Source organism: Euleptes europaea, chromosome 19 (genome assembly GCF_029931775.1).
Source record: "Euleptes europaea isolate rEulEur1 chromosome 19, rEulEur1.hap1, whole genome shotgun sequence".
In the NCBI taxonomy this organism is placed as follows: Eukaryota; Metazoa; Chordata; class Lepidosauria; order Squamata; family Sphaerodactylidae; genus Euleptes; species Euleptes europaea.
This window is the reverse complement of record NC_079330.1, coordinates 15,741,166-15,758,937: the sequence shown is the minus strand read 5'-3', so window position 1 is coordinate 15,758,937 and position 17,772 is coordinate 15,741,166. Positions and strand designations below refer to the sequence as shown.

The 17,772-nt window shown below is 45.1% G+C and overlaps 1 protein-coding gene across 1 annotated transcript; it reads right to left on the bottom strand.

The window, feature by feature from the left end:
* Nucleotides 1-240: 240 nt before the first annotated feature.
* On the bottom strand, nucleotides 241-4,910 carry MED31 (mediator complex subunit 31). The gene is made up of 4 exons (XM_056864877.1): nucleotides 4,899-4,910; nucleotides 2,739-2,816; nucleotides 1,870-1,966; nucleotides 241-564 (listed from the first exon to the last, which is right to left on the bottom strand). The coding sequence occupies exons 1-4, from the start codon at nucleotides 4,906-4,908 to the stop codon at nucleotides 369-371; spliced, it is 381 nt and encodes a 126-aa protein (XP_056720855.1). The 5' UTR covers nucleotides 4,909-4,910; the 3' UTR covers nucleotides 241-368.
* Nucleotides 4,911-17,772: the final 12,862 nt, after the last annotated feature.

Below are 17,772 nucleotides of genomic sequence, written 5' to 3'. Positions count from 1 at the left end.
CCGGAAGACAGACCCCCAACTTGGACCTCCTCATTTTCCTACGGATTTAATAATGCAAAGCCAGCAAGTTTTCCCAGCTTTGATCTACCACTAACAAAATAAGCATATGGAAAAAAAAATCCGTAAAAGCTCTCTGCTCCAGATAAAACACATTCCCTCCCCACCCCCTTCTACACCATTTTAAATAACAAAGGGCTGAGCACCTTTTGCAACTGCACCTTATACACACAGGTAGAAGCCAGTGTTCCAGACTCTATTAAGCCGATGAGCTCCTGTCGTCTGCCTTTCCCTGATGTAGCGGAAAGTGGAAGGGAAACCACTTGTCCGTGGAAACGCATCCAGCCTGCTTTCGTAACCAGCCAAAAGGCTCATTTGATGGAGGCACTATTCTGTTGCTGCTGCTGATCCGCCAGCGCCTGCTGAAGACGCATCCGCTTGCGGGAATAGTGCTGCCAGTGGAGAATCTGCTGCTCGTCGATGAACTTGGCACACTGGGCGTTCACCAGTTCTTTCCGGAAGTGCTCGTACTGGAGCAGCTCCAGCATGTGCAAACACTGAGGGTACCTTGGTGACAAAAGCAGTTATCAAATGAGTATTGCGGGGAACGTTGTAGCACGCCCCTTGCCACATTGCAAGACTATTACTCAGCTTTCATTCACATGTTGACTGAACCTGCAAAGAGATCCTGTTACAGCGATCAATTAGTATGCAGCTAAATAAGGGCTTTTTACACAACTAGGGAACCTACTGGTGGTCATGGAGCCATCAATCCTTTTGAATTTGACACAATTCATATCTGCTTAGGATAGCAATTGTGAAATGAAAGGATTGCGTTTGGCTCTGTCTGCAAGGATTCAAAGGCAGATTACTTATCTAAAGTACCGAGAAATTTACCCATTGGGCAGATAGTGATTCTCCCAACATGGGACATAAACTACACTACTTGGGTTAACTGAGTAAATATTCATAGTTTGCAGTTATATAGGACAAGATCAATCATGTCATACAACGCCTAACCTCATCACCTATGTTGCTCTGATTCAGCCTTTTATATACAAAGGCAAGCTTTAACCGAATGTGTCTTGATAGAGGGTACAGGATTTAGATTTAGGAGACTGAGTATGGGACCTACGTATTTTTATTTGCATTACATTCATACACCATCTTAAACATTTCTTTTCAAAGCCACTGAACATTAAAAAAAACTTACTGATTTTCCATTTTTTAGAACTATTTTCCCCACCCTGCATTTAGGCCAGAATCCACAGATGGCATTAGTCTTGTGTTTAAATACACTAGTCGTGTAAATATATCTTCCATTGGTAGATTGCCAAAAGTGGCTTCAGGATTCCCCAACACTCAGATGCAAATACTGCATAATCCAAACCACTGAGCACCTACGAACCCTGCTGCTGCTGTTCAAATTGTTGCATGTGTTAAAGGGGGAGGGGAGGGTCAGACACATGCACATTGCCATGCTACTTGGCAGACAGGCAGAAGGGAGAACTGCAGGCTAAAACCTTACGTCCAAAAGCTGATAGACCCTGGAGAGCCACTGCCAGCCAAAGGAGACCATACTGAGCTACAAAGACCGAGGGCCTGATTTTGCACAAGGCAGCTTCATGTGTTCACATGTTCAGGCACTCCCCCAGGTAAAAAGCAAACACACACAATCCTTCACTTAGAAAATTATTGCATGTGGGCAAGCATAGCTAAAACCTCTAACACAGTAACCCATTTAACCACAGTACTCCCAGCAAAATTCAGTATCAACACAGTTTTAGAAGCACTGTCCCCTATGCTTTCACTGAGTACAGAAATAAATTCTGGGCCATGTAATATTGTGTCAGATACACATATCACTCTTACTTTAGGTATTTGGCGTACTCCGGTTCCTTCCAGTACAGCAGGTACTTTATATAGTTTACAAATGCTTTGTCTTTGAAGTATCCTCTCTGGGCAAGAACTGAAATACAAAAATCAAATTATTTTGGAATGGATTTACCCTTTAGTTGGGTAGCAAGCTTTCCCTGTTTGCAAGAACTAAGGGGCACAAGAGCCAGCATGGTTTAGTGGTTAAGAGTGGTGGTTTGGAGCGGTGGACACTAATCTGGAGAACCAGGTTTGATTCCCCACTCCTCCACATGAGCGGCAGACGCTAATCTGGTGAACTAGGTTGTTTTCCCCACTCCTACACATGAAGCCAGCTGGGTGACCTTATGTTAGTCACAGCTCTCTCAGCCCCACCTACCTCACAGGGTGTCTGTTGTGGGAAGGGGAAGGGAAGGTGATTTTTAGCCGGTTTGATTCTCCCTTAAGTGGTAGAGAAAGTGGTGTGTGTTTCACATATATATATATGTATGTAAGCACTGTCTAGTTGCAGCCAACTTATTGTCAGTCCAGCAAGGGGCTTTCAAGGCAAGTGAGAAGCAGAGGTGGCTTGCCATTGCCTTCTTCTGCTATCTTCCTTGTCGGTTTCCCATCCAAATACCAACCCTGCTTAGCTAACAAGATCAAGCTATACGACTCCACCTTCACTCCTATCCTTCACCCATACTTGAGTCTGTATAGAAAGCCATATTAGCATCCTCTTGGTAACTGGCTACACCTTCTTTCTTTTGTAATGTGTTTTTCACATTTGGTTGTTATGACCCTTGGCCACTAATGGCAACCAAGTGCTCAGTGCATCAACAAAAGCAAATTATCCAAACGCAGCTGGATTCATTTCATTCACTTACAGTTTAGGTAATTGGGGTTTGCCAGGCACTGCACAAATTCCAGCTCCAGCTGGAACCGAACCCGGTTTCCTGCATCATCTAGTGTCAGAAGGAGAAAGGAATGTTAAAATTATACAAGGACAATTCTAGGCTCAGACACAATCCAGTATTGCTCAGTTTATAATCCACTTGAAACAAAGATGTGGAAGGGCTAAAGCTAAGCACTTACAGCATGTTTTGCAGCCAGACTGTCCCAGGTTCAATCACCACCATCTCTAATCAAAGAGACTCAAGGAGCAAATGCTGGGACTTGCCTTACTCTGCCCGAAACTTCAACAAGCTGCTGCCAATCAAAGAAGGCAATATAGAACCAAAGTTCTAACTTGCTACAAGGCAGTCTCATATGGACAGATGGTCCATGACATAATAGTAGAATACATGTCAGGCATTAACTAGGTCCCAAGTCCAATCTTTGGTCTGCCTGAAATTTTGGAGAGCTGCTACCTGTCAGAGTGGACAATGCCAAACTAACCAATGTTCTGACGCAGGCAGAGGGAGTCTCATATGTTTATGTGCGCAAGCATCATCCTCTGCAACTGGTGACCCTATATCACTGTTACAACCAAAGCAAGGAGAAAAGTGTGTTTCATATTTAATAAAGCACCTTAAGGGTGATGATTTCTGGATACTTTGCACATCTGAAAATGCTATTCAGAGCCTTTTAAAGAGAAATGTCCATCAGGTGTAGTCACTTGGTATGGACCAGCAGATATAAAATGGCAAACTAAAGTTCCACCTTTTAGATCTATGCCTGTTGTGTTGGGGAGGGGTTGTGGCTTAGCACCCATATTTTGCATGCAGAAGACCCCATGCTCCACTTTTAAAAGTCTCGCATATTCCAATGCTGACCCCAGTCCCTTGGAAAAATACTGTCAAGACAGAACAAAACTGGAATCCAATAGCACCTTAAAGACCATCAAAGCTGTCCAGGGTATTAGCTTTTGTGAGTCAAAGCTCACTTCATCAGTATCCGACAAAGTGAACTTTGACTCACAAAAGCTTATACCTTGGACATTCTTGCTGCTCTTTAACTAGACTCCAGTTTTGTTCTACTACTACAGACTAACAGGCTACCCACCTGAAACTGTCAAGGCAGAGGAAATGACCCTCAGCCAGGAGGCTGACTCAGAATAAAGCACCCTTACCCCTTTCAGTGAGATAAAATGGAGAAGGGTAGACCGATATTGTAAGGCACTTTGGGTCCTTACTAGGAAGAAAAGCAGAGTACAAGCAACTCCATAACTTCGTATAAACCCTGCGCTGCTTCCTCAATGCCAGCCCTTTACCAATTGAAGGACTGGCTTAGCTCACCCTTCACGCCTCTGATGAACTGGCATGTGGCCCCACGGAACCCTCTGCCACTGTTAGGGTTGCCAGGTCCCTCTTTGCCACCGACACGAGGTTTTGGGAGCCTGAGGGCAGAATTTAGGAAGGGGAGGGACTTCAAAGCCATAGAGTCCAATGGCCAAAGTGGCCATTTTCTCCAGATGAACTGATCTCTACCGGCTGGAGGCCAGTTGTAACAGCGGGAGGTCTCCAGCCACCGCCTGGAGGTTAGCAAAACCCAAAATAGCAGAAAACATTCACTAAGACAATAGTTCAATTAGGCATATGAATTTCCAATAATATATCCATTAGTAATGCCCAAATTATGTGAATTCTTATCAATTCTAAATCATATCAGTTCACATATATGCTGTTGAATCACAAACATTTCTAATCAGTAAATGTTTGTGATTCAACAGCATATATGCCAACTGATATGATTTAGAATTGATAAGAATTCACATAATTTGGGCATTACTCATGAACATGTTATTGGAAATACATATGCCTAATTGAACTATTGTCTTAGTGAATGTTTTCTGCTATTTTGGGTTTGGCTAACTGTATATTTAGTCAACCGCCTGGAGGTTGGCAACCCTAGCCCTAAAGCAGGTTAGACCCTAGCCACTGTTTTTAAAAAAAAACCCCAAAAACGAACTCAGGAATGCCTCGCATCCAGGAATGGGGCACTTCCGGGACGGTTTTTCCTTCCCGCCTTCCTCACAATCCCACACCCTCGGGACTCGCGTGGACAGACCCACGATACATCCCCCCTCGGCTCTCCCAGGCACCCACCCGTCTCCATGGCGCCGCTTCTCCAGAGTGGGGAAAAATGGAGCCGGCAGCGGCGTACTTCCGGCCCCGCGCGGTGCGTTCTGGGAAGCCTCCCGTTCCGCCCTCGAGGAGGGGCAGCCGCCGCGCTGCCGTTGCCAAGGCAACGAGGATGCTGTGACTGGCGCTGAGCATCTTTCCGCAGCCTCGCGTCGCCTGTCCGACGGCGGTCGGCCACATGATGTGGCTGGGTTGTTTGGGCGATTTGCTTGAATGCCGGTGTGTAACGCAGCGGGGTTCAAATCCTCACTAGCCATGCTGTACATAGGGTTGCCAACCTCCAGGTAATGTGGAAATCAAGAAAGTAGCACAAGACAATTCTTTCTATAATAGGAAGACCCAACTATAGCAATTAGTGCTATTAAGAATATGTATTGGGAAACATACAAAGAACAAAATTCTGGAGCAAAAAAGTATCACATAGGTAATTAAGACCCCAACTTTCAATAAGGGCTTTACAATACAAATATGAGCCCAAATTCTCAATCCTTATTTCATGTAGATTAATTATTTATGTAGACTGAATAAGGATTGAGAATTGGGCTCATATTTGTATTGTAAAGCCCTTATTGAAAGTTGGGGTCTTAATTACCTATGTGATACTTTTTTGCTCCAGAATTTTGTTCTTTGTATGTTTCCAATACATATTCTTAACAGCACTAATTGCTATAGTCTTATTATAGAAATAATTGTCTTGTGCTACTTTCTTGATTTCCACACTCCCTACTTAGCACTTGCAAGCCGTTTTTTGATTACTAACCTCCAGGTAATGGCAGGAACAAAACAGCGCAGGCAACGGTATCAAAAACATATATTCGTGAAACAGTGCAAAACGTACGCAAACAACAAGTGCTAATACAAAAGTAACTATCAAGGAAATACAAAATATATACAAAGCTATTCACAATGTGACGGCAATATCAGATAAAGCACAATGGCTCTCTCCAACGAAATAGGAAAGTCCAACGCAAGTAGTTGCAAAAGTCAGCGTCTACTGGAACACCTCTTGCTGACAGAGGGAACACTATCCCGGATATTTGTAGCGCTTTCATCATATATTTGGCTTCATCAGCCTAAAATGTTAGTATGTATGTTTTGCAGATTCATGAATATATGTTTTTGATACTATTGCCTGCACTGTCTTGTTCCTACCATTGTTAATTAACAGTGAAATTGAGTTTTTCTTTGGTTGTAATCTCCAGGTAATAGCTGGAGATCTCCTGCTGTTACAACTGATCTCCAATTGACAGAGATCAATTCCCCTGGAGAAAATGGCCACTTTGGCAGTTAGACTCTATGGCATTGTTCCACCCCTCCCCAAACCCTGCCCTCCTCAGGCTCTGCCCCAAAGACCTTCCACCAGTGTCGAAGAGGGACCTGACAACCCTAGCCATACATGACTTTGGGCTAGTCACTAGGGTTGCCAGTAGGGTTGCCAGGTCCCTCTTCACCACCGGTGGGAGGTTTTTGGGGCGGAGTGAGGAGGGTGGAGTTTGGGGAGGGGAGGGACTTCAATGCCATAGAATCCAATGGCCAAAGCAGCCATTTTCTCCAGGTGAACTGATCTCCATCGGCTGGAGATCAGTTGTAATAGCGGGAGATCTCCAGCTACTACCTGGAGGTTGAGAGAACGAAATAGACACCACTGTACAAGTATCAAGGGATTTGGAAATCAGTACAGAAGCGAAACCAATTTAAACAAAGTGCAAAAAATCTTTATAAGCTACCACATATAATTCAAGACAACACACGACAAAATGTACATCAAAACCCCACAAAAATCCATATATACAACTCATATGTACAAAAGTTGTTTATCAAAGTTGTCTCAATGATGAGTACAGAATCTTCTTATTGAAGGCAGATATCATGTAGCAAAATAGAGGCCATCAGTTTACGGAGGATACGGCTGTTTCAAATTCTTAGCTTATCAAGCAATTCTTCTTCAGTCCTTCATTCAATATCCTGCATATCTTTCTATATATTCCATTATCATAATGTAGATAACTTCAATTGTCCCACAAGGGGTACAGAGCCAAATCACGTCCCACTCTGGGTAAGGATTCAAAGTGTTGTACATATGAATTGTATATATGGATTTTTGTGGGGTTTTGATGTACATTTTGTCGTGTGTTGTCTTGAATTATATGTGGTAGCTTATAAAGATTTTTTGCACTTTGTTTAAATTGGTTTCGCTTCTGTACTGATTTCCAACTACCTGGAGGTTGGCAACCCTAGTTGCCAGCTCCGGGTTGAGAAATTCCTGGCGATTTGGGGGATGGAGACTGGGGAGTGTGGGGTTTGGGAAGGGGGGACTTTAGTGGGGTATAATGCCATAGAGTCCACCTTCCAAAGTAGCCATTTTCTCCACTGGGGCCACAGTGAGCCCATAGTCCCTACAGGACCCCACTTTCATATTTCACTGGTGAAAATCGAGATGCTTTTGTAATGCAATCATAAGCAAAATCTTATTACCACTCCATTACACTCCCGAAAGACTTTGCCCTCTGCTCTGTATTAATTTAGTCTGCGCAAAGGCTCTTCTGCCAGTTTACAAAACTAATGGGTTTTGTTCTTTGGGTCAAAAATCTAGAAAAACATCATTGTCCTATGAAGGGCTGAAAAGATGCTTCAGCAACTGCTGGGTGTGAATGCTACAGACAAAGATGCAGATGTGCTTGTGCACACCAATTGCCTCAGAGATCTGCAGTGCCATCTTAAACAGGTATGCCTTTCTATGGTCTCTAGGGTTGCCAAACTCCAGGTGTAGATCTGCCGTTCTCCTGGAATTACAACTGATCTCCAGATAGGGTTGCCAACTTTAGCTTGAAAAATTCCTGGAGATTTGGGGGTGGAGCCTGGAGAGGACAGGGTTTAAGGAGAAGATGGAGCTCAGTGGATATATGATTCCATAGAGTCTGCCCTTGAAGCTACCGTGTCCTCTGGGGGAATTAATCTCTGTAGTCTGGAGATTAGTTGTAATTATGGAAGAAATCCAGGCCCCTTTGAAGGATGACAACCCTATCTCTAGACTATAGAGATCAGTTCCCCTGGAGGAAATGGCAGCTTTGGTGTACTGTATGACATATACCCTCTCCAGGCTCCATCCCCCCTCCCAATTTCTAGGAATTTCCCAACCAAGAGTTGGCAATCATAATGGCCACTGACTCCAATAGACTTAGAAGGGTGTAACACTGTTTAGGATGGCACTGCTAACTGTCAAAGATAGAGGAAAGGGGGTTGAAACCTGAAGAAGGACAACTTGAGCAATACAGTTTTAATGAGGCATTTCACTTATAAAATAGGAACAAGGAATTAACCCAGGGACTAGGAAATAGGGACTGTCCCTAGCAATTAGGGTAACTACATAGCTTTACAACATTTTGGAAAGAAAAATGGGAGAGGTTTGTATCACTCCTGTTCTCACAAGGCACATCTTCCATAGTCATTGCAGTGCAGAAAAAAAGCAGGGTAAAAGTATGTTAAATAAATTAAAATTAATAAATAAAAAGGTAAAGGTCCCCTGTGCAAGCATCGGGTCATTCCTGACCCATGGGGCGACATCACATCCTGACGTTTACTAGGCAGACTTTGTTTGCGGAGTGGTTTGCCAGTGCCTTCCCCAGTCATCTTCCCTTTACCCCCAGCAAGCTGGGTACTCATTTTACCGACCTCGGAAGGATGGAAGGCTGAGTCAATCTTGAGCCGGCTACCTGAACCCAACTTCCGTCAGGATCAAACTCAGGTCATGAGCAGAGCTTGGACTACAATACTGCAGCTTACCACTCTGCACCACGGGGCTCAGTACTTTTAATTAATTAATTAAAATTAATAAATACTTATTGTTAAAGACGCTATGCTGCATTCATTTGCTCAGCAACAGCCTGCTATCCACTGATTTATGAGCCAAGCAGGTATTTGTTCTTTCGGTTAAAGATCTACTAGAAAAACTCTATTGCCTTCTGAGAGGTGATCAACAGTTCAAAATACACCCCAGTAACTATACAGCAAGATACACACTGCGTAGCAACCACACTGTTTATTCATGAGCATGTATCTACAGTTGTTCTAAAGCAAGTTGTTCTAAAGCAAGTTGTTCTCATCCAAGTGACAGGCAGAGACTCCACCATGTACTCCCCAGGCTTCATCCTCAAAGGTGTTTCCCATCCTGGCTCTGACAACCCTATCTCCCCATCCCCTGCTGGTGACCAGGGGGGACCTGGCAATCCTAAGTGTGAGTTAGGCCTCTGCCTTATGTTTTGGGTATGCCCCCCCCCAAGTGACCCTCCTATTCAAAGGGCACATAAACACCCGTTGTTTTTTTTTAACCAAGCAAAGTTAATGTTTTATTATCAGCATCTCCTCCCTATATGATAATTGGCTTTCATTTCTGAAGTTTCAGCTGTCATTGGCGATGGGGTTCTGAATGTTTGTTCAAGAAGGGCGAGAGGAACAGCCTCAAGAAACACAAACAGACCCACTCTATTTCATATTTTATTTGTATGGTGGTTAAAAAGATAAGGGAAAGGTTTCTTTCGTCGCGAAAGCCACTGCCCCGCAAAACATTTCTATCCTTCCTTTCCTTTATTTGGCAAGGCTAGTCTGCTAAATCCCATAAATCCTATCCTGATCTATGCTGGGTGACCCAGTCGGAAGCCTTTCACTGGCTCCTGCTTTTACGCAGCTCATTGGAGCTCCGGGCGTTTTCGCAAAGTGATGGCAGCCCAGTTATTAAAGGAGATTGAGAGTGCGGATGATAAGGCACCTTCAGAAATGAGGACCCTGGTGATTAAATGGATAGAGAAGCTTTTCCCCAAAGTTCGGTCGGTCGGAACAGAGATCTTGCAACAGTGGATGGAAGAAAAACCGGAGGAGCTTCTGATTCTTGTGAGTGCGTCCCTTCTGCTATTTCATAGCCCAAAACAGGGCACACTACTTGGTCTCCCGTTCTTGTACCACGGATCACAGCACGGGATCCCTGTCATCCTAAGTCTCGGATGAAGGATCTCCTCCACCTGTGTGCAGTATTAATTTACTGTGCAGTCACCACTCATCCACTAATTTAAAATCCAGGAGTGTGTTTGTTCTTGTTAAAGATATACTAGAGAAATGTTTAAAGTCCCGTAATAGATGATCGATGGTTCAAAAGATACCTCAGCAGCTGCAGGGTGTCAAACTGCACACTATCTTTGCGTTCATGCACATGTGTTTGTACGCTCAGTGTTATAGGCAAGATGCAGCCTGCATCCCCACTCTGTGGTTTTAGCATCTAGAGACTCTGGGGGAGGATTTGTACCCTGAAGAATTGCAACTCTAGCAACTCACTTGTAACATTTTAACGAGCCCTCCCCATCCCCCGGACTGCAAGGATACTGATTCACCAGGGAGATACCAGAAAATAGGGTTTCTTCCTGATTAGTAGGGACTTGCTGACCAGGAATTCAACTTCCTCCTTTGCTGAGTCAAGTGGCATATCTACTAGGATTACCCAGCTCTCCTCTCTCCCCCATTAGTTACTACGATGAGCTAGAAATTAGGTTGCGTAAGAGAAGTTGATAACTCCTGGGCTACACACACACAAAAGGTCACTGTGACAAACCTTCAGCACAGTTTAAGCCAACATTCTTTTCCGGAAACCACCTCATCTCTTGGGAAATGTCCAGCATATGCCAAGCTCCAGCTGCCTCAGCCCACATGGTACTACAGTCATGTCTATCTGGATCCACAAGTGACATAACTTCTTGTGTGTCCCATAAGTGATATGCATGGTTTGAAGAGAGTGGACAGGGAGAAGTTTTTCTCCCTCTCCCATAATACTAGAACATGGGGTCATCTGCTGAAGCTGGAGGGTGAGAGATTCAAAACAGATAAAAGGAAGTATTTTTTTCACACAACGCCTAGTTAAATGGTGGGACACCCTGCCCCAAAATGTGGTGATGGCTGCCAACTTGGAAGGCTTTAAGAGGGGAGTGGACATGTTCATGTAGGAAAGGGGTATTCATGGCTACTAGTTAAAATGGATACTAGTCATGATGCATACCTATTCTCTCCAGGATCAGAGAAGCATGCCTATTATCTTAGGTGCTGTGGAGCACAGGCAGGACTGTGCTGCTGCAGTCGTCTTGTTTGGGGGCTTCTTAGAGGCCCCTGGTTGGCCACTGTGTGAACAGACTGCTGGACTTGATGGGCCTGGGTCTGATCCAGCAGGGCTTTTCTTATGTTCTTATGATGACATCATCATGTTGGCTCCTCTGCTGCCATTAAGTCCCTCTCCCTCAGCCAGCTGACTGGGGGCAAGGGATCCCCCGCTAGCATGGCATTGTGTACTCTGAGGTCCGATTCACACATTAAAATGTCCCTGTGTCCCCCATGTGGACTTTCAACAGAGGTATTCTTGGAGTACCCTTAATTCCCAGGAGCACATGCGTTTAATTTGGATCGGGACTACAGCACACAAGGAGACAGGGTATCAGGACCCGCCCCCCGCATTGTTTTCCCTGCTATTTTCCAATTGGGGAAACTTACATGTACTCATGGCTACTTGTAAGTTTCACCAGTGGGGCAAACAGCAGCTCCTCAGGGCCCATTTGATGTTGGGAATACAATGGGGGGAGTTTACGCCCCTTCTTCCGACACACCATAGTCCCAATCTAAATTGGGGCTCTGTGCACCTGGGAATTTAGTTTCCTTTTTTAAAAATTTAATGGGTATGAGTTAGGCTTGGTTCAGATAGAAATGGCTTCAGAATGCAGCCTTGTACATTCTACAAAATATTTTTTCAGCCAATCAGATTTCTTCTCTTGGACCTTCATGCCTTAGTCCAGGGGTGTCAAAACATATGGCCCTTGAGAGTTGTTGTTCATGTTGTTCTTGTTCTTGTCTTCGTCGTCTTCTTCTTCTTCTCCGGCCCGCGAGCCTGCCAATACAGCCAGCCGGCAGCCACCCAACCCCAGTCCCAATCTGGGCTGGTGAGGCATGGCCCAACTAGGGTTGCTAGGTCCCTCTTCGCCACCGGCGGGAGATTTTTGGGGCGGAGCCTGAGGAGGGCAGGGTTTGGGGAAGGGACTTCAATGCCATAGAGTTCTATTGCCAAAGGTGATCTGATATCTATCAGCTGGAGATCAGTTAAATTAGCAGGAGATCTCCTGCTACTACCTGGCAGTTGGCAACCCTAGGCCCAGCCCAACCAAGTGACATTTATGCCATATCCGGCCCTCGTAACAAATTATTTAGAGACCCCTACCTTAGTCAGTTGTACCAATCAGACATGCTTGGGTTCATTTTAATGAGATGTTATTCAAGCAGATTTCTCTTCTCACTTCTAGGACAGAAGCGGACTGGAGAGGGCAGTCAAGGCCTTAAAACAGAGCCATGGCAAGACAATGTGATGCGTTAAACTCTAGGGAGCAGAATTTTTTTCGTAGGCAGACCCCAAATCACTGCTGCCTCACTACCAGGATTCTCCTTGTAAACGGGGGGCCACAACCATCTCTGTGGTAAGCCACAGAGCCAAGTTGGCCAGGTTCTCCTGAGCATTCCTGAGTTGTATTATTTTTAAAACTGCCATCTATACAGTACCCTAGAAAAGGCTATGTAGCCTTTTTTTAGTCACGGTTTTGCTATTTTCAAACAGTGAAATATTGTAAGCGTCTGAGCAATGCTCTATAATCTTATCCATTCCAACTGAGCATAGGGTTGTTGTTTTTTTCTCCCTTAGGAAGTAAGTTCTAAAAACTTCTGAGAATGACTTATTCTTAACTTTTGTTAATATAAGAAAGTATCCCTTAGCCCAGAAGGTTTTTTTGTAAAGTGGTTAAGGAACTGTCATTATCACAGAAAACAGACCGAGATCCCTGCCCAGTAAACACAGCTCCTGGGCTAAAATAAGAGGCCTGACCAAACCACAAGCTCACTTTCTATGCTGGCGACTTTATGGGATGGGGCAAAACTAAACTGCAGGCTGGTTTGCCAAAATAAACACCAGCGTCTCTATTTCTGGTCGCCAAAAGGGGAGCAATTAAACCACAAGAACCAGGGAGACAAAATCAGGCCCAAAGGAGGCTTTAGGAAAAGTATGTTCTCTCACACTCGTTTGGCTGTACAGGCCTGAGAAAATCCTAACTGTGAACCAGGAGGCCTGGATGGACCGGGACTGAGGATATGTATTATAGCAATGACTTTTTAATATCAAAATATTCTGTAAAATTAGAGCTGCCAACTCTAGCTTGGGAAATTCCTGGAGATTTGGGGGCAGGGTTTGGGGATGTGATGCCATAGAGTCTACCTTCTGAAGCTATAATTTCCTCCAGGGAGACGGATCGTTGTGGTCTAGAGATCAGTTGTAATTCCAGGGGAACTCCAGGCCCCGCTTGGAGGCTGTATGTGTGTGTTAAGTGCCGTCAAGTCGCTTCCAACACGTGGCGACCCTATGAATCAAAGTCCTCCAAAACATCCTGTTTTCGACAGCCTTGGCTCAGATTTTGCAAATTGAGTGCTGCGGCTTCCTTTGCATAGAGTCCATCCATCTCTTGTTGGGTCTTCCTCTTTTCCTGCTGCCCTCAACTTTTCCTAGCATGACTGTCTTTTCCAGTGACTCTTGTCGTCTCATGACGTGACCAAAATACGATAGCCTCAGTTTAGTCATTTTAGCTTCTAGGGTCAGGTCAGGCTTGATTTGATCTATAACCCACTGATTTGTTTTTTCGGCAGTCCACGGAATCCGTAACACTCTCCTCCAACACCACATTTCAAAGGAATCTATTTTCTTCGTATCAGCTTTCTTCACTGTCCAGCTTTCACACCCATACATAGTAACAGGGAATACGATGGCATGAATTAATCTAGTCTTGGTGGCCAGTGACACATTCTTACACTTCAAAATCTTTTCTAGCTCCTTCATGGCTGCCCTTCCCAGTCTCAATCTCCTTCTGATTTCTTGGCTGCAGTCTCCCTTTTGGTTGATGGTGGAGCCAAGGAATAGAAAGTCTTGAACAATTTCAATTTCCTCATTGTCAACCTTAAAGTTGTGTAATTCTCCTGTAGTCATTACTTTTGTACTTGGAGGCTAGCAAGCCGAAAATGAAAATGTCGCAGATTAGGGTTGCCAACCTCCAGGTACTAGCTGGAGATCTCCTGCTGTTACAACTGATCTCCAGTCATAGAGATTAGTTCACCTGGAGAAAATGGCTGCTTTAGCCACTGGACTCTACGGCACTGAAGTCCCTCCCCAAACCCCGCCCTCCTCAGGCTCCACCCAAAAAACCTCCTGCCAGTGGTGAAAAATGACCTGGAAACCCTATGCCAAATCAAACTCTTTTGTGGCCTTAAATTAAAAATATTTTTTTCTACGTCTTGTTGCGTGTGGTAGGAGGTATGGGGAAAGAAAGGCAGGTTTCCTTCTGTTCCAGATTTGCAGCCCTTTTGTCCTGTTCCAAACAAAGGGGACTCGATTCACTTGTATGGGATGAAGGAAAGTGGCTGCAACTGCCAAGCAGAAGAACTGGAAGAAGAGGGCACAGTTTTCCCCATGTCTCAGGCCAGGGCCGTTCCAAGTATGTGGGGTGAGGAGAAATCACATTTCTCTGCGATTTTTCCCAACCCACCCGGAGTTTTCTGCCCTGAAGCAGCCTCCTGGATGGTCATCCCTCATATTATCGCTCACCAGCCAATCTGTTTTGGATATTATGAACAACGCAACAGTATCAGTGTACACACTGAACTGTGGTTTCCCCTTGGAGTCACAAAATGAGTTATAAATTAAATACGAAACATCCGTAAGGAAACAAATGTCTTCAAGGGCCATGTTTGCTGCTGGTCACTTTCTGTCATTTTACTTTGCTTGCCAAAGGGTTCTGTGAAACATAGAAGCTTGCAGGTTCAGTGAAAAGTGTCATTATGTTTTTCTTTGTTTTTTGGGACCAATAGGGCCACCACAGTCTACTAAAGTAAAAGTGTTGATGGAAAACAAGTGAGTTTGTTCTTTGGGGCTGCTCCTGTCCTTTTCAGACTCACGTGAGCAGGGAGACCAAGGCATGATGGAGATTCTTAGACAGTGAACGTCAGCTCTAACAAGGCCAAGCAATATATTTTAGGCTTAACCCTTGTAGCCGTACAGCTGTGGCCAGCTAAACTTTCCCTTTTTGGATGCTGACACAACCGCACTGTGGATATTTTAAGTCTCCGCTGCTTTAAATAACTTTGCCCAATTAGCAAGTCTGATTTGTACAGTGGACATTTCCAACAGCTGGCAGTGAAGTGAGCATTTGGGGGAGGCCTTCCCCTTTGAGGATCCATTGGGTCCAGTTCTCCAGCACCTACAGACCAAGGGTGTTTTCATGCATGAGGTTTAAAATGGCTCTTTTTCACATGAACACATGAACATATGAAGTTGCCTTCTACTGAATCAGACCCTTGGTCCATCCAAGTCAGTATTGTCTTCTCAGACCAGCAGCAACTCTCCAGGGTCTCAGGTAGAGGTCTTTCACATCACCTACTTGCCTAAGTCCCTTTAACTGGACATGCCGGGGATTGAACCAGGGACCTTCTGCATGCCAAGCAGATGCTCTACCACTGAGACATGGCCCTTCTCCATCAGTGTGTGATGCAACGGCAAAGCCCACCTTCACCAGATTGCTCATCTGCATTACAAACACACTTCCCCTTTCTGTTCCCATCTATCTGCCTTGAAAACATGACAAAATTCAGTCACGTGCATTGACTTCTTTTTCCTAAATTGAAAAGCCCAAGATGCATCATTCAGCCTTTCCTCAGAGGGTTTGGAAGTCAAGTTTGAAGGATCTTTAGGCACCACTGGCTTTTTCCAAATCAGCTGGAAGTTTTCAAAGCAGTTCCCCGGCAGTTCTGATGTCAGTCAGAATTTGTGCATGCTCAAGGATACCTTGCTCGCAATGGGGCTGGATCAAAAGGGTGTGCATTATATGTTATTTATAACAAGCCAGGGAAGCAGGCTACAATTTCCGAACTCTTGCTCTGTCATTAAAGTCCACGGGCAGCCAGATCATAGGCATCGCTGGCTGGAACAGAGGAGAGAATGTGCTTAATTAGAGGCTTGGGTTTTCACTCCTGTTCTGTTTTGGTGGTCAGGCAACCAGCAGGTGATACTCTACAATGTCTAGCAAAGTTGCCTTGTGAGAAAGTATTTGGCTGGTTCTTGATGTCTTTAAGGAGTTTGCAGGGTAACTGGTAGCCAGCGTGGTGTAGTGGTTAAGAGCAGTGGTTTAGAGCGGTGGACTCTGATCTGGAGAACTGGGTTTGATTCCCCACTCCTCCACATGAAGCCAGCTGGGTGACTTTGGTGAAGTTACAACTCTGTTAGAGCTCTCTCAGCCCCACCCTACCTCACAGGGTGTCTGTTGTGGGGAGGAAAAGGGAAGGTGATTGTAAGCCGGTTTGAGTCTCCCTTAACTGGTAGAGAAAGTTGGCATATAAAACCAACTCCTCCTTCTCCTTCTCCTCCTCCTCCTCCTCCTTCTCCTTCTTCTTCCAAGATTGGATCCATGTGACTTTGGGGCCATCAGCTTCTTACCCATCATCACGTCTATACCTCCTGTTTCCAGAGATGGCCATGAGCTTAGTGTGAGCCCTCGCCCTGGGATGATCCCATAAACTGAATTCAGCCGACAGCAGTCAAACGAAAGCAGATTTATTGAGACAAATCAACAGGTGAAAGAGGCTTACTCAGAGTGAAGGATACTAGTGAAAACCAAACTAACAGTACACAGTTTAAGTAGAGAAACAATGTCAGGGTAATTCCAGTCACCATGGCAATTTTCCTCCCTGGAGCACCTACCAGGATAGTTCAGAGGACTAGATTGGCACTTTTTTTTCTGCCGTCAAGTCACATCTGACTTACGGTGACCCCTGATGGGGTTTTCAAGGCAAGAGGTGTTCAGCGGTGGTTTGCCATTGCCTGCCTCTGTGTCATGACCCTGGTATTCCTTGGAGGTCTCCCATCCAAATACTTGCCGAGGTGACCCTGCTTAGCTTCTGAGACCAGGCTAGCCTGGGCTATCAAGGTCAGGATACATCTGTACTAGGTATCCTACAAATCCACAGGCCCAATTGCAGCGTCCTATTCCACAGTGACTTGGCATTTATCCTCCCTGCCCAATCATTCTTCATTTCTTTTCCATTTCAGAGCCCAACGGGGTTTGCAGGTGCATCATCTGCTATTGCACTGTAGGCTACCGGTCTTCTATTGCGGCCCAGCTTGTGAATGAGATCTTGCCTCAAGTGACTGTTCAGAGGTCAGCTGCTTCTTTAGATGTCTACAACGTCCAAGGAAGGCTGGTGAAGTGGGCCACAGAAAAGAGGCAGATGGCCAACCATCAGGAGACCCCTACGCAGGTGGTCCATTCCTACAGCCCCGTCTGGTCAAAGCTCTTGGAACCGGAGTTCAGGGCAGAGATCTGAGGATTATATATTGGCGAGTGCCATTCCAAGCCAGAAAGCGAGGTTTTCGATGTGTGTGTGTTAAGTTCCGTCAAGTCGCTTCCGACTCATGGCGACCCTATGAATGAAAGTCCTCCAAAATGTCCTATCTTTGACAGCCTTGCTCAGATCTTGCAAACTGAAGGCTGTGGCTTCCTTTATTGAGTCCATCCATCTCTTGTTGGGTCTTCCTCTTTTCCTGCTGCCCTCCACTTTTCCTAGCATGACTGTCTTTTCCAGTGACTCTTGTCGTCTCATGGCGTGACCAAAATATGATAGCCTCAGTTTAGTCATTTTAGCTTCTTGGGTCAGTTCAGGCTTGATTTGATCTATAACCCACTGATTTGTTTTTTCGGCAGTCCACGGAATCCGTAACACTCTCCTCCAA